Source organism: Nelumbo lutea, chromosome 2 (assembly GCF_056320005.1).
Source record: "Nelumbo lutea isolate HS-2025 chromosome 2, American lotus-T2T, whole genome shotgun sequence".
Lineage (NCBI taxonomy): Eukaryota > Viridiplantae > Streptophyta > Magnoliopsida > Proteales > Nelumbonaceae > Nelumbo > Nelumbo lutea.
Window position 1 is genome coordinate 57,580,572 of NC_142685.1, and position 20,146 is coordinate 57,600,717.

Consider the following 20,146-nt stretch of genomic DNA (forward strand, 5'->3'; position numbering starts at 1 on the left):
ATGAATTAGAAGTCATCGTCAGAACTCAGAACACTCGGAAGATGAAGATCACGTCACACACACAGTGTCACAGGTCAGCGGAACGCGCGCGTGTGCGTAAAAAACAAGTAAGAAAAAATGAAGATTTGATTTTACTTTGTCAGGCAAGAAGAAAACGAAGAATTCTCGGTTGTTCGTCGATTTTGTTGTAGAATTTTCCGCCCGCGGGAGAATATAGAATAGAGCGAGAGAAGAAGAAAAGTACAGAGTCAGAAAAACGTCGTGAAGATGGTAAATCTAACCGGATTTTTGTTATGTTTTGCATTAATTCCTTCCTTATATCTCCATGATGGTTGAAGTGTTTATAGTTTCCCAGGTTTTGATCTTTATTTGTGTGGTTCCTTCCAGGTTTGCTTGGCTTGTTTGTTGCCGCTCTTCCTCGTCCCTATTGTCAACGTCTTGCCATTGCTATTTGATTTCATTATGGTTGCATGTTTTTTTATCCTCGTTTCGCATCTGGGTTTTCTTCCTTCCTTTCATCCCTTTTCTGAGCTTAGATGATTTCCCCCTTCACTTTTGTCTGTTTTGATTATCTTATTTGATTTTAGTCGTATTGTTTTTTCCACTACCCGTCTTCCCCCATAAGCACGATTCTCTATCTACTTCGCAATTCGCTTTATTGCTTTCTTCTTTTGCTTAATTTCCCCTGTTTTGCAGGCAAAAGTGTATCGTCTTTTAGGTTGGGAATACAGGAAGCCAGAAAGGGCTCCACCAGCTTGTCCGTACAAACCCGTAGCGAAGAAGGATGATAAAGTAAGCCTTATTCATAGATTCCTGCTGTGAAAAAAAGAAGAAATTTATGCCCCATCCTTCTTTTTAACTTGTCTGTTAGTTTTTCATATAATCCGCAAACTGCCTAGGACCATAAAATAGAGAAATGCATGGACATAATCTTGAAACTGTTCTTAAATTGATATCGTTGAGTTTAAAGAGGAAAGTGTTGTTACAAATATTTCGATGGTTTAGATGTGATACTGTATAGATTATGGAATAACCCAATATTAATAAGGCCTGCACAAGAAGGCCGGGACAGTATCAAGGCCATGGATATGCTGGATAAGGTAGTATCTGAAGGAAGAGAAAGTTGGGGTTTGGTGAGTATAATTTGGAACTGGTTTGTTAAAGAGTAGGTTCATAGTAGAAAATTGCACCTACTGTTGGGTACTAATAGAACAATGATGCCGTCAAACATTGATTGCCTGTTTTTTTGTGGAGAAAGAACCAGTAAGCTCTACTATGGACCTGGACCCCTGAAAAGAATCTGATGTACAAAATAACTACTGCTACTACTACTACTACTACTTTTTTTCTTGTAATGATGTTTTTATTCGTTTTAGAAGGTACTGTTTTTACTGAATGAAGTTTACTGCTATATACTAAGTCATATGTTCATTGTTTATAGTAATTTTCTTTCTTTTGATTTCTAATAAGTTATGAAATGTTTAATAAGTCTATAGCTATTATTTCTTCTTTCCTTGTCATATATTCTATATAGACTTCTTGTGAGTTTAGTTTTTAACTTGGAGCTATATTGGGTTTCTGTATAACTGGTGTGGCTTCTGGTTCTTTGTTGCCCTTTTGGTTATCCTTGTTATAGGAACTACCTTCTCTCCTTTCTTGAAGATCAGGATCAGTAATTGCACCATATTATATATATATATATATATATATATATATATATATATATATATATATGTATGTATGTATGTATGTATATACATACACACAAAATATATGGATTTTTTTTTTTGTGCTGGGGTAAAGCTACATGCATCTGTAGCTTAAAATATATAGATTTTGTTGTTATGATTTATGAATAAAAGAAATAAAAATAAAGGATGTGGTGCCTATACTTATTACTTGCTGTTAACTATACCGGGCAGTTCTCTCTTTCTCTGAGTATACCTGTACTTCATTTTCTATTTTCACTTGCCTACTTTTAATTTGCTGTATTGTGTCATTAATTCTCTATACTTTGGACCAATTTGTGAGGAATCTGTGGTCATCCTCTAGCCACATGGGAACCATTTTTGTATGCCCTCTCTGCATAGTCTTCCTTCTCTTGACGCTTCATCATTCTCTTGTCTAGAATTAGGTGGTTGCTCTCTATTTCTAACTAGAATATCTATATCTAAAAGAAACGTAATGCAACCAAATTTTCTTGAGTCTGGAGCTGTGGCTGAGGTTCTGCATTCCGTTTGTAGGTTCTCTGTTGATCATTGAACCTTGATTTCTGCAATGTGCACCAAGTTGATGAAGTAGCAAATGGATTCTAGGTTTAACCATGATTCTCACTCATTAAATGGTCATTGTTAACCAACTCTGTGATGTCTCGCTTGAATTTTCAATGTATTGCAAGGTTGTGCTCACCTTGTTCTAACATTCAACTCTCATGTTTTAGATATCTATGAACAAGGTTTTCAAACTACATAGGGAATCTGGGGCATAGTGTTTTGGAGATGGTTTAGGAGCTATTATCTTAAGTTATTGAAGGCTGGTTAGGACTTGGAATTAGAAACTCTTTAGGGGCCAATCAATTATCATGCCATATTTTTTTTTTCTGTTTTTTTCTATAAATTTCTTTTAATATTATTGAGGGCTTGGATGATGGTGATGATGATATCCCAACTGACATACTGGGTAATCCAGTTATGCTCTTGCTTTCCGTTTTCTTTTAGCTAGTTGCCTTTGGTATAAGTCTGGCAAGTGGGTCAGGATAACCAAACTCTCCAGCTAGCAAATAGCTATGAATTTAAGTTATTTATAAAATTTACCATTGAGAGCAACTTAGCAATCACTTTGTGCAAGAAAATGCCAAAGGTTAAGTTGCTTGGGTCCTGGTAGAGATTTATGGCCATGGTATTCTGGCATATATAATGGTCATTGTATATGTGATACATGATAATTATAATATATGCTTATACATAATCTCTATAGATGATTCTTCTTAGTATAATGCTATCTTGTCTACAAATCATATCCATCCTGTACCATACTCCATATGTATTTTGAATGGTCCAAAAGAACAACCAATTGTGGAAGCATTTGGAAACAAATCATCCAATTGTTTTTGTTATTTTGATTTGACACCTGCCTCTTAATTGCCTATGGATCTTATTTCACAGATAAGAGTTTTTGTCCGACACAACCTGTAGCAATTATACCTTGTGCCACGGATATCTTTTCCTTGTTTCTCCATAAACACCCTTTCAACATAATGCTTTATGTTCTAAGTAAATGCATAATGTTTCAGTCCATGCTGCGGTAATCCTTTACAGCTTTGTGCAGCATGCGAATGTAACCTGGCAATCCTTGTTCTATGCAGGTGGAGGAGCAAGCCACATTACCCCACTTCATCACACCAACTGTGGGTTTAGATGATAAGAAACAGGACTGATTGAAAGTTGAAGCTTTACCCTTTACAACTAAACAAAACTTGCATTCCTAAATGCTTTTTCTTTCAGAGGTTAATATGATTTCATATATATATATATATATATATATATATATATATATGAGAGAGAGAGAGAGAGAGAGAGAGAGAGAGAGAGAGAGGGGAACATTTTTCTGTTCAATAAAAATGCCCATTGTTACTGGACTTTAGGGATTTTTGTGAATTGCAGACGTGTGTGGAGTGCAATCCATTGTACAACTACTCTAATACTGATTGTAGCAAAAAAGATGACGAAACGTTGGAGGATTCATCTTGTTGTTTGACAGGCGGTGAAATTTTGGGAGTTTGGATCTGCTGACCACAACACATTGCCGGCCACGCTCACCCAGCCGCATATATCAGTTGTCTTGTGATCCACGATATTATCAACGTGTGGCTGGATGAGCATGGACAGCAATGTGATGTCAGCATATCCGAACTCAATATTGGATTAGCCTTTGATTGCAGTTAATTCTTGGAAAGTACACGGGGGTGAAAAGTCATACAAAGAATGGATGGAAAATGTCTCGCCTCACTTGACAAATAGATCAATTTCAGCACCTGAAGGAGCTGTTCATTGTATGACACTTGAAGGGTCTTTTAGTAATGGAAATGGAATTTATTAGTTGAGTAAACTCCGGATAAGATTTGATTCAAATCTGAATATTGATAATCAAATAGGGATCAAGGTACACCCAGTTCAATCCCATAGGTTTGGTAGGGTTGCAAACAGTATCCGATTGTCCGTATTCTATCCCATTTAAGGTGGTCCCCATTCGATCCATTTGTAATTGTATCATACCCCTTTCCGAGATAATATAATCCTTGGTTTGAATGTTGTGTTTTTATCAAAATTTAAGTTTCTTTCAAGCATTTTTCAATTCATTTTTCTCATGAAAATACAATATTAGAGTCATTTCTAATTTATTTTTATTTTTCACTTTAATTTATTTTACTAATAATATATAATATGTTGCAAGGTTCAAAATATCGATACGCCGGTAGGGGAGTATCAGGCGATATTGAAAGTGTTTTTTTTTTTTTTTTTTTGCAAAACTGGTTCAGGGGGATCGGTTTAAGGCTCCTCCACCCCTTGAACCAGTCAGAACCCCGATACACCCTCTGTAGGGGCATATTGGGAAGCCACCGGCACGATACGTATTGATACTTTGAACCTTGATATGTTGATCATTTTAGTTTAAGTTATTTATACCATTGAATGCTTGATTGCAATCTGAATTCAATTCAATCAGTTTGCAGTCCTATTTATGCTGATGGATGATGGAAGTGGCTCTCCTCTTTGAACAAATGAATGTATTCATCCTCATGAACTTCAAAAAGAGTCCATGTTTTGGGTTTTGAAGTATATAGGTCTAGGTTGCATTGCTCTAATTTCTGTACCAATGCAACAATATTTATTTGGTGTTGCTGGAGCCTGGAGGTAAATTGATACAACATATTCAATCTATGACATTTGAGAACGTGGTACACCAGGAAATTAGTTGGTTTGATGAACCTGCATCAGATTCAAGGTAGATTAACCAATTTCTAGCTAACCCCCGAAGTTCCCTCTATACATAGAATTTTCTAGGGGTTTTTACTGTTTAGTCCACCCTCTGAAATCCTAGTTCCACTGTACAGTTGGGGGTAGGTGCCAGCTCAGAATTGATGCCAATTCACAGGCAGGTATTGGTGTTATAGGTGGAGGTGTTTATAATTTTGAATTATTATAGGTTTGCAGTTTAAGTCAGAATTCTGAGGTGGAGTGCAGTTTACTTATCCCATTTTTTTTTTCTAATATATTAAGACAAGAAAGTTCTGATTCCATTTCAGTGGGGCTATTGGTGCAAGGTTATCTGCCCATGCTTCAAATGTGCAGTGTCTTGTAGGTGATGCCTTGACCTTGATGGTTCAGATCATATCAACACTCATAGCAGGACTTATTATAGCATCTTTGGCTAATTGGAGATTGGCACTAATAGTTTTGGTTTTGTTACCATAGGTGGGTCTGCAAGGATATGCTCAAATGAAGTTTCTGCAGGAGGGATTTAGTGCAGATGTCAAGGCTATTTCCCTTACTCTATTGTTAGGTTGATGCATTGAAAGAATTAGATGATGGGGTTTCCAAAAACACACATGGTAATTTTGATTAACACTAATTATAGATTTCAGCAGTAATGGTTGTAATGTGATTTCCAAATAATATGCATTGCAGAAATTGTTGGGCTGCTAAGAAAATTATAAAATCTCTTGCAGGTAATGTATGAAGAAGCAAGTCAAGTTGCAAATGATGCACTAGGTAGTATTAGAATAGTTGCACCATTCTGTGCAGAGTCTAAGCCATAAAAAATGTGATGCTCCAATGAAACACTGAATCCAACTTGGAGTCGCAGGCAGCAGAGGATATGGTTCTCCTTGTGCTTTTTTGCACTAGTGCTTTATACTTCTACTTTGGAGCTATTCTTGTGCAACATGTTTTCATGCAACATTTGGACAAGTTTTCAAGGTAATGGAACTGTGATGATTTGTTTTCTTGTTCCTATTTCTCAGTAGTGTTTGTTTTCGTTTCTAATGGCCTGACTTTTGCAGGTTTTCTTTGCCTTTGACAATATCAGCATCTGGAATTTCACAAACTAGTGCAACAGCTCCTTTTTTTTTTTTGATAAATTGCAAAGGCTCTATATACGAACAATCCAAAAGATTCAACTACTTCTGTTTTCAACATTCTAGACAGAAAATTTAGTCTGCGTTTGGAAACGATGCAAATAAGTGTGAATGCAAATATGTAGTGTAAAGTGGTTCATGTAAATTGTAAAGTTGGGTTAATTTTGCATTGACAAATTTACCTTTTTACCAAACAGACTTTTCGCTATAATGGATGCAAACACAAATTCCAATAAAACCTATGTCTTTTTTTATCAAAAGCTCACTTGAATGCAAATTCACTTATTTTTTATTAATGTACTTTTACATCTTATCGTCAATGTAAATATGTATTGGAAAATGCATTTTCTGTCATTTGTCAATATATAAATGTCATGTTGCCAAAAACATGCAAAAGTGAACTAGACTACTAGAGTGCAAATTTATCCTGAACCGGGATTTACACTCCATTTGCATCATTTCCAAGCACGGCCTTAAGATTGATTCAAGCAGTGAAGAAGGTATGTCCCTGGCTAGTGTCGAAAAGGTCATATTGACCTCAAACCAGTGTTTTAACAGCACAAGGTGAAAAAAAATCTCACTATTAGCTCAAATTTAAATACATAAAAATAACATATAAAACATACTCAAAGTGACAATTACGAAGATAAAGTAAAAAAAATAATAGCATACAAAACATATTCAAGCATGTTAAACTTTTGATTTCTTTATTTCTTTCTCAATTGCATTATTTCAAATAGTTGATGTGGTATTAGTGTATTATATCTTTCATTCCTATTTCTACAAGCTGCCTTTATACCAAGCCCCTTGAGGCAAGTCTAAACAAGTCCATGTTAGGATTTTAAAATTATCCATCCCTAAAAAATGATATTATCTTTTATTATGATGACTGAATGAGTCCAGCATTTTCTAATGTTATTCATTCATTCATTCATCATGATAAAAGATATTTCTAAAAGATAATTAAAATTATAAAAATCATTATTTAGGGATTAAAAATTTTAAGATTTTAATATGAACTTGTTTGAACTTGCTTCAAGGACTTAGTCAAGGCCTCGAGGGTCCAGGCCCAGCCACCATGCTTAAAATACACCAAAAAGTGAAACAAATATTAAAAAAGGCAAATACCTGGGTTGAGGTGCAAGGACTACCAGGGTGCATGCCTTTTGAAAGTGGTGCATCTAGGACCTAGGCCATGCGCCTTGCATGCCTTTTAAATCATTGCTTCAAACATATTAGCATAAGATACCTAACACGTTCAGATGTACAGATCTTGGGAGAATAACATTTTCATATATAGGATCCAAAGATCTTTTGCTCAATAAGGCTACAAGTGCATTGGATGCAAAATCAGAGTGTGTGGTGCACTGTGCATGAAGCATTAGAGAGAGTGACAGAAAATAGAGCTGCTGTTGTTGCTCATCGTCTCTTTACAATGAAGGGGGCTGATAATAATTGAAGTTGCGAAGAATGGTGTCATTGCCGATAAGGCGAGAATGGAACACATGAGGTGCTCATGATGATACCAGATGGTGCCTATGCCTCTCTAGTAGCACCCCCCGGTGGCCTCATTCTTTCACATACGTCGAAATAATATTTTCAAACCAGCAAGCCTCAACTTTTCCATGAAGTATCTTTCACAAAAATTCTCTTGTTGCAGTTAAGTTCTATTTCCTTTTCTTGTTTGAGTTCATCTTGTACACTGAATGTCCCATTATCCTTTGAGCAATTTTTCCATCATGTATGTGTTTGGTTTGGTTTAAGTTTTTTCATTCAATGTTTGTGTTTTATTTGTTTGCAAAGTCAAGAAAAATAATAATTACAATTGTTTATGACAATTAAGTGTCATTAAGTGCCATTAGGCATCACATCAGTGTAACAGTGAAAAATGTCTAATCATTAGTAGAAGCTTTAAAAAATAATTTCCTCAAACACCATGAAACCAAACACCCTCCATATTTACCACTTGGTGCCGAATTAGTTTTTTTTGTTCATTTAGTTGAGTCCCAACTATTGATGTTTGCAATGTATCAATCCCCTGTCAATAACCTTGTTAGAAACTCATTGCCACTCTCTTCTAATCATTGTTCCATCTTGTAACCATCATTATAATTGTCATGAATCATTGCAACTAGATAAAAAGCCGAAACTCATCACCACCTCTTTGTCTTGGCTGTTGTAAATAGTCCATGAGTTGCCCGACATTAAAAAGATGCTACCCCAAAATAAAATTAGTAGTTAATGCTTGGCATCTCTTTAAGAGTTGCTTCTTGTAACTCTACATTTAGTTTTGGTTTGTAAAACAAAAATAACCATTAGTGGTTGACCACTGGCCGACGTGGAACATTATATTCATTCAATTTTCAGATAAAATAGAGAAATATGTCAAAAAATCATAAAAAAAGAATAGATCATGAATTTAGTATATATATATACAAAAGAAAAAAAAGAAAAGTAAATTGTAAAAGGGATGTTCATGATTGTTTAGTAATTTAGGCTATCAACGGATCGGGTGAATTGGATTCAAGTACAATCAAAACTGACTAACAAAAAATATTAAAGATTTATAATTTTAGATTCAATACTAACTGATTTTAGACAATGCCACATCAATACATCAAATTAATCTTACCCTGATCCAAACAACTGGATACAAATATATAAAATGCAAAATTTTATATTTTGTATTATTTTATATATATATATATATATTTATATTTATGTCTCAATTTAGAAAGAATTCAAATATAAATATAAACAATACAAATACATATAAAATAGAAGTTTTTGCCCTCCACATATTTGTATTTATACTCTTCAGTCGAAAAACCCCAATTTTAAAAGCAAAACCCAAAACCCATAAACGTAAAGAGCCTGTGCCGCCGCCTAGCTCTGGTTCGCGCGGGTCTCTGCAGTTGGTGAGGTAACAAGTGAAGAGAAAGAGGAATGGGGTTCTTCGACCTCAACGTGCCTTACCTGGAGGGAGGAGGATCAGAAAAACATGTACCCAATAAGAGCAGCAAGAAGGACACGAGACTAAAGATTGTAGTGAAGGCAATGGAACTCGGCTACACTGGAGTCGCTTTTAATCGTTCCATCAAAGGCGTCATGTCTAATTCCGATCGATGCACCATCTCTCTCTTTCCTCTCTCTTCTCTTCTCAAAGTCGCCCCCTCTCTCTCCACCTCCGTTAAGTTTCACAGAGAGCTCTTGGGACTTCCTTCATCCTCTCCCTTCCGTCAGTATACTCGTTTGACGGTCATTGTCGACAGCTCTCTTCAGATTCGCGCCTTGAATTCCGGAAATCCTGTGCTCAAGACTTACGATTTGGTTGCTGTTCGCCCTCTGAATCAGGTTACGTTTGAAGAAGCCTGCAAGGTTTCTGAGGTTTGTGGGGCACAGATCTTTCTTTTTTGCTTTTTACAATTTGTTTCTTTCAATACTATCGTGAATCATCAATGTAAAGTGGACCTTATCTTCGCTTCAAACTTCCGACGTAGGTAGATTTGATTGCAATAGATTTCTCTCAGAACCTACCATTTCGTTTGAAGCTACCCATGGTCAAAGCTGCAATAGAGGTTTCTTCTTCACTTCTCAAAGGTTTTTATTTTATTTTTCTTATTCTTTTTTATTGAAGAATGAATCCAATAAACTTTTACTTGCATATCAATGTGCAGCGCGGGATATATTTCGAGATTACCTACTCTCCCCTTATCTCTGACATTCAAGCTAGGAGGCAAATGATTTCAAATGCAAAGGTGCGAAATCATGTATAATTGGATATAAATATTCGCTGCTTGTTGTGTCTCAAATTGTTAGTTGTTTCTTTTTTTTGATAAATAGTCTCAAACTGTTAATTGTTGCTCATATTAATAACTTTCCTTGTATTGTTTTCATATAAAATAATATCTTCTATATAGATTAGTGTCATAAAATGAGGAAAATTTTCCTCTCTGCAGTTATGCTTCTCAGGCTAGTTCTGCACTTTTTTACTGAAATAAAACAGAAACAAATGAAGCAAAAGATAAAAGAAATTTTGTACATGTCCAATGCCAAATCAAAATCCTTCATGTTGTTTGTGTGCTGCTGGTAAGGCACGTCAATGCTCTTTTATTTCTGGATAAAAAGGTGGGAAGTGAACCATTTTCTCAAAAGCTGACTCCCAAACCCAATGTGATTTTATGAAGCTGGGCTTGTATTGCTACTTTCCTTTTTCTTATGCAATCACCTTGGTGATTGTTGCATCTTTTTCTTTGTTCTTGTAGCCAGCCTCCTTGCTAAGGTCTGGTGCTCTATCTTTTTTCTGACAATATTGTATTGTTATCTATTGAAAAACGAGTTTATATTGAGACTACACTACATACACACAATTGTGGTCTATTATCCCACATTTTGAACAGGTAGTTTATTGATATTCATCTTTTTTTTTTTGCGGCTTGAGTTATTGAACATATTCTTAAAAGGTAATATCTTCGTTTAGGGTCTACACAGCCATAGAATGGTCTAGGCTTGTTATAACTCATAACTATTCAGGTGTCTCATTTTCTGATGGTCAATCCAACCATTAAATAAATGCAATAACTATATAGAGAGCCATGATGGGGAGGAGCCTATACTTTAAAGCAAAAATGTGTGGTCAGATACGAAATATACATTCAGACAACAATCAAACCATAAAGGAAAAGATAGTGGCCTAGGCATTACAAAATTGAGAGAACATCAGACCATCAAATTTCTTTATCTGGAAGACCAGCAAAAGACTTTGCTCTTCCACCTTTCCCATGACCAAGCTCGCTCTGAGATTTCTTTCTTTCTAGATGTCCCAGTAGATAGAGAAGGGCACAAAATTCTGTAAGATATGACTTTGCTTGCTAAACAATTGACCAACCAAGATAAGATCAGTAATGAAATCCTACTAGGAATAAATCAGTTAAATTGACACATGAAAGATATTGGGTGACAATAGGAAAAACTGTCCTCTGAACATTTATCTTACCATATTATCATTTGATAATATCAAAAGGAAAATTAACTATGAGTTTATCAATTGAATTGGACATCTACAGAGGGTATCTCTTGCTTTGTTACTTGAGAAAACGAGCAGGTATGCTAGTAATAGGACTGAGCAAGAAATGCTTGTATTGGGAAGTATATCATCATTTCCAGTATGGGCTCTAGTATAGAAAAATCAAAAGTTGCATCCACATTCAGTTGTGAATTATTATGTAACACTTTCTTGGAAGATTCAATAGGAGCAGTTGGTATTCGTTATTCAGAAAATTTGAACAAAATAAATACATTTGATAAAAAAATATGGGCATTTTGTGTTTATTGATCTCAATGAGTGATTTTTTTTGGGACATTGATGTGGAGTTTCAATTTGACAAGATTTGGTGGCACAACAAGGAATAGCTGGATTCATTTATTTAAATCTCCATGTGTATCTTGTGCATGCTGTACTTTGTCATTTAGAGTGAGCATTAATTTACTCATCTAATATATAATCTACAACCTAACAATCAAAAACACGTATACAACCTTCAGTTGCTGGTGGACTGGACACGAGGGAAAAATCTCATTTTCTCAAGTGCTTCCCCTACCGTAAATGAACTTAGAGGGCCATATGACGTTGCAAATTTATCATCATTGTTTGGCCTTTCTATGGAACGAGCTAAAGCAGCTATTTCCAAGAACTGCAGGTATGCTAAATTGCAGAATTGCTGGTGTTCCTTTTCTTTTAAGAAATAGAACTTGGATTTTTAGATTCTCTATCTTCTATTTTATATTTTGCAGGACCCTGATAGCTGGTTCTTTGAAGAAGAAGAAATATTTCAAGGAGGCCATAAAAATTGAAAAAATTTCATCTGGGGAACAGATGGAGTCGGAGCCTTGGTTTGTGGAATGTCATAATTGGGATCAAATTTCTAGTGGTGATGGTGATCTTTTGTTAGATGATATTTCCAAGATGTTCTCTTCATCTGCTGAAGACCCTAAGATTTTAAAAGCCATTGATTTTACTTCAATCTCAGAAGGAACACTGTTAAACAATATGCAATTAATGGATTCAGTGTATGGCACTGGAGCTGAATTGCAGGCACCAGATAATACTTTAGACCTGTTACATGCAGCCAAGAATCCTGAGGGATTAGCTGCTGTTGTTGAAGTGTCCAATCAATCAAATTGCATCAATGAAGCTCCTAATGAAAATTGGACATCTCCGTTAAAGCATCAAACCTCTGGTTCTGAAGGTTTTCTGGAGCCTGTGACACCAAATGATACTTCAGCAGTTTTCATTTGTTCCCAGAAAGAGACTCCTAAACCATGGGATGGGGAGCTTAGGAGTTCAAATAGTTGTGACCCCATTTTGGCTACAGTTGGAACAGAACTGCATGATATAGCGTCCAGAGATCTCATGACTACCTCTGAAAATCTTGAATTTCCAGGTGATACCACTATAGTTCCTGCTTCTGATGCATGCAATGAGCCTATGGAGTCTGGTATGTTGGATGTGGTTTCACCATCAAAGGATTGTATTTCTCCTATTGAAGGCGATCTGGTATCATCGGTTGATACTCTGGAACACTCTACTCCTTCCATGGACATTGGGTGTTTGCAAAAAAATGTTGATGCAGTTTCAGGTGTCCAGGATATTAGAATTAAGTCAGTCATAGCTGAGAGAGTAGACCAGGAGCAAAGTGACTTTCATTTGAGTGTATCTAATGTGCCTCTGCAAGATGGTTTTGCAAAAGCAGAAGGGATTGAGGAGCATGGAGATGGTGTAGTTCCTCTTGTAGGTGAGATGCCGTTCCCAGAATCTTATGATGAGATGAAAGGAGATGCAGACTTGATCTTAGACGATGAGCCACTAAAGGAGGTTTTAATTGAAACAGAAGAGAAAAAAGGAGTTAACTGTCAAAAGACTCAAAACAAGACCATGACATTGGACAAGTCTAAATTGGGTAAGGGCACCTTGATTTAAACTTCATTCCATAAGATTAAAATTCTATGGTTTTACTTTAGGACTTGGTGCCTGCAGTATTATTTGAAAGAATATTGCCTTTTATCTGAAATGTCTTGATGCTTGGGCTTGCTAAGTATTGTTTAACAAAAATTTCACTTTATTGTCAAATATTAAGTTTCATCAGTGAAATAGACTCATCATTTCTGCTTATCTGATTCTTAAAATTTGTTTGAGTTGGGATTTGGGATCATCAATTTATCCTCTCCTAATATGAGTTAGCGCTGTAATTATTTTTTACTTACATATTATTTCAGTGATTACTTATTGCTTCCTGTTCTGTCTTGTGCAGGTAAAAGTAGATTACGAAGGATAAGTTATAGGCCTTCGCCATTTCCTTTCAAGTGTTTGTTGAAACATGTTCTATTCAAGAAATCTCGAAAAATAAAAGACAGGATAAGGATCCCCTCTCATATTTGTTAATTTCTTATTTTTATCTGCAGTAGTAAAGAGTAGCTGTTGATGTATTTCTTTACCTAGCTAATTTTCATGTGTAGCAGTTATATTTTTTTTATAAGTGATATCATTTGATTAATGCCTGAATTTGGTAAGAGAAAATGTTTTGAACATAGAAGATTGACGATATGCTTTGTTATTATCTTGTAGATAGGAGCTTGTATATATTTTGTGCTTTCATTTGGACAAGCGCTTTTAATCGTCATCATCATCATAAATTATCCTTGTTAGAGCTAGCTGAATAAGGGTAGATTAGTCATTTTATTTCTGTTAAGTTATGTGCTTATGTGGCAGTTTTAATAGAGGCTTCCTGTCCCATACTTAAGTGGGGGGCACTTTAGCCTTTGTACAACTAATTAGAGACTATTTCATATTAGGGTCGACTGATAGGGTTTAGGCTATCAGATTCGACTATTCCTTTTCTTCTTCTTCTTCTTCTTCTTCTTCTTTTTCTTCCTCTGGTTTGAACTACTGAAGCCACTGAGATAACATGGTATCAGAGTAGGACATTGCTCTTTAAATCTCTGCTCGTGATTGCTGCTCCTTTTTGTTTGTGACTTCTTTTTCTTCTCTCTGTACTGCAAATGGAGAACACAGACTCGACCTAGGTCTGAGAACACTTCGGCCTCTCTTTCTCTGCTTAGAACTTGGTTGCCTTTCAGGAGAATAACTCCAGAAATAAGTGGATGGTCGACTGAAGCTCTCCATCAAGGTTGGTTATCCTTTTTTTTGTGTTATTGGTGTTTCTGGGTTGGAAAATCCTAAAAAATCTGCTCGGACTGATCAGAACTTAAAGAACTAGGTTATTTGTAGCCTTGGTTCTTGGAAAAAGGCCCAAGCACAAGCTTTGTTTACAATGACCGAATGGTGTAAGGGTTACTGTAGTGGTTGTAGTTGATGTCTTTGGACTGGTAGTGACCTTTAAAAGGGTTAGATAGACCTGTACTATGTGGGACAGAGATGGTTGTGTGGTGATGCTTTTGATTTTCACCCTTTATTGAGCAGCCTCAAGAGGGGTTGTATGTGGTTAGTAAATTGCTGAATTACTGTAGTGGTGATTTATGGCTCTATGTAATTAGTAGTGGTGTGAGCAAGAACAAAAGTTGTTTTTTTTTTGGCTGGAAGGAATGACCACATTGCCTACATCAATTTTCTGCCTTGTTGGTGTTGTCTAAATGTTGGTTTACCTTTTGTTTTTAATCTGAATGGTAGTTTGTGCACAGTGGTGACTGATTGTGACTTGTTGTGAACCTATTACCTGAGTTTAGAGATTGCTGTAGTGTTGCCTTGGCTGCTGTAGTATTTGGTTGGTGACTAAGAGTTCAGCATTAGAGATAGCAGTGAGGGAGACATAATGGCAGCAACGGGAGATGGCTCTAGTGATCAGAAACCGAGTGTGATGATCCCTTCTTATTATTTGGGTGTGCAGATGACCTCCATTAAACTTAATGGTGAGAATTATGTGCCATCGGCCAAGTCAATGGAAGTTTTCCTCAAGGCAAAGAGGAAAGTGAAACACATGAAGGAAGATAAACCATCAACTGACTCTCCAAGGTTTGATGACTGAGAACAGGAAGATGCCCAAATCATGGCATGGTTATGGAATAGTATGGAAGCCAAAATAAGTGCCAACTTTATGTTCTTAGATACAACTAAGAACATATGGGAACATGCCAAGAAGCTTTATTCTGGGTAGGATAATACTACAAGGGTATATCAGTTCTATCAGGAGTATTTCGATCTGTAGCAAGGGAATAAAACCCTAAAAGAGTACTATGCCAGTTTGAAGAACATCAGAAATGAATTCAATGTCTATCATCTCCTCACTCTAGATGTTAAGGTTCAACAACAACAGAGGGAACAACTAGATGCCACTAGGTTCTTAGTGGGGTTGAAATTAGAATATGAACCAGTTAGGGCCCAAATATTGGGAGACTCTACTCTTTCTACACTTAAGGAAGTTTTTGCATGGCTTTGTAGGATTTCTTTGGGATTTACAGAGAATCCCACACAATCTGACAGATCAGCATTTGTGATAGTCAGGGGAGGTGGACGTGGTACTAGAGGGGGAAGACATGCCTCCCGAGGAGGTCGTGGTGGTGGTCGTGACTCAGGGGGAGGCCGTGGTAAAGGAAAAAGTAACTCTACAAGGAAGTGTATCCATTGTGGCAGGGACGGACATTCGGTGAATTTCTGTTATAATCTCCATGGCCCTCCTTCTACATGGGCTAATCATGCAGTAGTTGGTGGGGTTGATATCAGTGATAACCAACAGGTAGATCTAACACTTTCCACATCTACATCTGTTTCCGGGAAGGAGATAGTGAGTGTACCACGCGATGAGTATGAGAGGTTCCTCCAAGCTACTTCACATCATACTACAACCACCCTTGCCCACTCAGGTATAGCTTGTCTGACATCCAAACCCTTTCCCTGGATTATTGACTCTGGAGCCTTTGATCACATGACTAGGACTCCGGGTGTGCTCTCTTCTCTCTCTGAAACTTCCACTTCTCAAACTGTTACCCTTGCCAATGGTTCCTCTTCTCCCATCTGTGGTGTTGGTAATGTTGACACGACTTCTCTTTCTTTATCATTTGTTCTATATGTCTCTAAGTTTCCATTCAATCTTATGTCTGTTAGCAAATTAACCAAGAGTTTTAATTGCTCTATTACATTTTTTCCCAAGACAGGGAAGAAGATTGGTGGGGGGCATGAGGCTAGTGGATTGTATTACCTTGACGGTGGTGGATCGTTAGTTGCACTTCAGACTTCACTCACTTTTCTACAATGGCATTGTCGATTGGGATATCCATCTCTCAAGGCACTCAAGATACTGGTTCCGTCCTTGAGTCATTTGTCTTTATAGTGTGAGTCGTGTCAGTATGGAAAACATCGTCGGGTTCCCTTCAGCCCTAGAGTTGATAGTCGTATGTTGAGTCATTTTGCTTTGGTTCATTCAGATGTTTGGAGTCCGATTAAAATAGAGTCTTATAATGGTTACAAGTATTTTGTCACTTTTATTGATGATTGTTCAAGGATGACATGAATTTATTTAAAAAAAGAAATGAGTGAATTATTTTTCATTTTTCAAAAATTCTTTGTTGAAATACATACACAATTTGGTATTCCAATCAAAGTTCTTCGTTCAGATAACGGTCGTGAATGCTTTCTTACTTCCTTTCAATAGTTTTTAGAACAACATGGCATCATTCATCAAACTTTATGTGCATCAACTTCTCAACAAAATGGGATGGCTGAACGAAAGAACCGTCTTCTCTTTGAAACTGTTCGGTCTATTCCTCATCATATGAGTGTTCCTAAATTATTTTGGAGTGATGCTGTACTTATTGCACGTTTCCTTATTAATCGGGTGCCCTCTTTCATTCTTCATGGTCGGTTTCCCTTTTCTATTTTGTTCCCTACCTTGTCTCCCTTTCCATTAACACCCCACATCTTTGCCTGTGTGTCCTTTGTTTACAATCTGAGTCCTGGGATAGACAAGTTGGATGTATGCTCTATTAATTGTGTCTTTCTTGGTTACTCTCGGACTCAAAAAGGGTATAAGTGTTATAATCCCATTACTCGAAAGTGCTATGTCTGTCCTGATTAGACCTGTTCCAGGCAGGCTTGAACGTGGTTATAGGCTTGCAGGCTCAAATTCGGGCCAAAAAGCCCGGCTTGCAATAAATTCCAGCCGGGCTCGGGTTTTGTCAAAATAACTTGGCCCGAGCTCGGTCCGACCCAACCTAATATTAGACTTAAAGTGAGTGATGTGATTATGTCCATTTGAATAAATTTTTTGATTTAAGAATGTAAAACTATGTTTTAAAATATAAAAGAAAGGGGAAAAAAACCATCTTGTAGGCCCATTGTTCATTTAAATAGGAAAAAAAAACTATCTGAATTTTTAATTCTAATTTGAATAGGGAAAATTGTTTTTTTTATTAGGTCGGGCTTTGGGCTCGGTCTCGGGCTTCGGGCTTTTTATCAGGGTCAGGCTCGGGCCCATGTTATAGGTCCGTTGCTCGGGCCGGGCTCGGGCTCGGGCTCGGGCTCGGGCCTAACATATTTCCCTTAATGACAAGTGAAAGCCCGGCCCGACCCGGCCCATGAACATGTCTAGTCCTGATGTCACATTTTTTGAGTCTGCCCCCTTCTTCTCAGAGGACCTGAAGCATCGGTGTCTCCACCTTTGCTTCCTCTTTTTCTTTTAGTCCGTGATCCCGTTCCGGTTGTTCCAGTTGGGGTTGACCCTTCACCTCCTCCAGTGCAGATCCCTACTAAACGACCATCGATCCGACACGTGTATACTCATCGACAAACACCGGCTTCTCCAGCTTCAATCTTGCCCGTGGATCCTGTTGTTGCTCCTGTCCCAGAACCTTCAGGACTTGATCTTCCCATTGCTTTACGGAAGGGTAAACGTAGTTGTACCTTCTATCCCATTTCCAATTTTGTTTCAGTCTCTCGCATTTCTGCTTCAGCATACTCAAACGTGGGAGCTCACTACTCTTTCTCCTGGTGGTGCCAAAGAAAATATGTTCTTGATCTGCTGGATGAAACAGGACTGTTAGGTGCAAAACTGGCTGAAACTCCCATGGAGCCAAATGCTAAGTTGAGCAGTGATACAGGGGAAATATTTGATGATCTTGGAAGGTATAGATGGTTAATGGGGAAGTTGAACTATTTGACTATCACGAGGCCAAACATCTCCTTTACAGTCAGTGTGGTGAGCCAGTTTATGCAGAACCCTCGGATACCTCACTGGGATGCAGTTCTTAGAATTGTAAGGTACCTGAAGGGAGCTCCAGGCCGTGGGTTATTGTACAAACCAGGAGGAAGACTTGAGGTAATTGGGCAGGCTTTGTGTCTGATAGAAGATCTACTACAGGTTACTGCACATTTCTTGGAGGAAATCTTGTGACATGGAAGAGTAAAAAGCAGATGGTTGTGGCAAGGAGCAGTGCTGAAGCCGAATACAAAGCCATGGCACACTACATGTGAATTAGTATGGCTGAGGAATCTCCTACAAGAAATCGGGTTTTCCATGGATAGACCTATGAAATTGTGTCGTGACAATCAAGCTGCACTCCACATCTCATCTAACCCTGTTTTTCATGAGAGAACAAAGCACATAGAGATTGATTGCCACTTTGTGAGGGAGAAAGTTCTTATTGGAGAGATAAGCATAGAACACGTCGACTTAGGTGATTAATGGGCAGATTTGTTTAGAAAAGGCTTAAGCTCAGGGGAGTGAACTATATATTTGTTTACAAAAGGCTTAAGTGGGGGTAGTTTAGTCTTTGTACAACTAATTAGAGGCTAATTCATATTAGAATTGACTGATAGGGTTTAAGCTATCGGATTCGACTGTTTCTTTTATTCTTCTTCTTCTTCTTCCTCTGGTTCGAACTACTGAAGCCACTGAGATAACAATCCTCTTAGTCTTAGGACCATATGTTTGTTGACCTTTTGGAAGTTTTATATTCTGTGTTCATGGACAAAATGCACATTTTATTGGTCAAAATGGTTATTTATCATTGTTTAGAAAATTGGACCGGAATGGCCGGTCGGACCGATTGAGTTGTAACCCGTGACTTTGGCTGGTTTGGTCATACCCTGATAATCGCTTTGGTTAAAAAACTGGTGAAAACCGGTTGACCATCCAGTTTAATCGGAAAACCAGTGAACAGTCCCAGTTTCATGAAATCGCCCGGGTCCTTAATTAATAGAAAGTTTAAAATGTGCTTAGCAAGATTCGAACCTATGACCTCTTACTTTTATATGTTGCTTAATTACCATTAGTCCATCTCTTAACTTTTGTTAATTAATGACTCTTTATTGTACATACTACTTTATTATGCATGTATTTAAAGAAAATGTAAATTAAGAGACTTGAACCCTAATAATTTGCTTTAAACATTAAGGGACTTTCCATCAATACACCATATTTAAGTATATTAAAAGTTGTAAAATGTATTATATAATATCTATATGACATCTAGTATATTTGTATATGCCATGTCATCATGGTTTGACCTCCGGTTTGACCCAGGTTGAACCTCTGACTCATGAACCTCTCCCCTCTCTGGTTCTATGCCTGGTCTGGTTCTCAGAACATTGTTATTTATCAGTAAGAGAACTCTTAAATGGTTTATTCATAAAAAGTCTTAAATAATTTAATCTTTTGTGTGTAGCCATTCATGTAGGGACCATTGCTTGGTGAGAGGGGAAATTTTCGGGTGGACAAACATAAGAAATTGGGTGAGCCCAAGAGTTTCCACTTTGTGCTAAAAATGTTGGAGTTTAGGTCTATCCGGTTCACTACTTCCAAAACTGCAGTTAGGAATGAAGCTGGTTAATGGCCTTCTCTCATAGGGTGCTCAATATCTTTGCTGGCTACATTCATAAAAAAATGCTGGAAACTCTGCACCCCAACTTCAATCTATTGATATAACTCCAGTTTATATGCTAACGGGGAAAAAGGAAGAAAAACCTCTTGCATATCATGAGTCTATAATATTCTTCTCTTC

At 37.2% G+C, this 20,146-nt stretch overlaps 2 protein-coding genes and 1 long non-coding RNA gene across 4 annotated transcripts; all 3 read left to right on the forward strand.

The window, feature by feature from the left end:
- Positions 1 to 3,743, forward strand: LOC148870918 (uncharacterized). The gene is made up of 4 exons (XM_088969735.1): positions 1 to 270; positions 388 to 465; positions 697 to 792; positions 3,365 to 3,743. Exons 1-4 carry the CDS (start codon positions 268 to 270, stop codon positions 3,434 to 3,436), a joined length of 249 nt encoding a protein of 82 aa, XP_088825861.1. The 5' UTR covers positions 1 to 267; the 3' UTR covers positions 3,437 to 3,743.
- Positions 3,744 to 4,503: 760 nt separating this feature from the next.
- Positions 4,504 to 7,899, forward strand: LOC148870919 (uncharacterized). The gene is made up of 4 exons (XR_016107230.1): positions 4,504 to 5,361; positions 5,475 to 5,611; positions 5,729 to 5,978; positions 6,062 to 7,899. It is a non-coding gene; the product is annotated as an uncharacterized LOC148870919 (long non-coding RNA).
- A 1,041-nt stretch (positions 7,900 to 8,940) lies between these two features.
- Positions 8,941 to 13,737, forward strand: GAF1 (Polymerase/histidinol phosphatase-like protein). 2 transcript variants are annotated; one of them, XM_088967722.1, is made up of 6 exons: positions 8,941 to 9,523; positions 9,641 to 9,714; positions 9,814 to 9,894; positions 11,681 to 11,835; positions 11,930 to 13,095; positions 13,447 to 13,737. In XM_088967722.1, exons 2-6 carry the CDS (start codon positions 9,694 to 9,696, stop codon positions 13,575 to 13,577), a joined length of 1,554 nt encoding a protein of 517 aa, XP_088823848.1. In that variant the 5' UTR covers positions 8,941 to 9,523; positions 9,641 to 9,693; the 3' UTR covers positions 13,578 to 13,737. The 2 variants fall into 2 exon arrangements, with proteins under 2 accessions (XP_088823848.1, XP_088823847.1); XM_088967721.1 differs by having other exon boundaries at positions 8,967 to 9,523; positions 9,637 to 9,714.
- Positions 13,738 to 20,146: the final 6,409 nt, after the last annotated feature.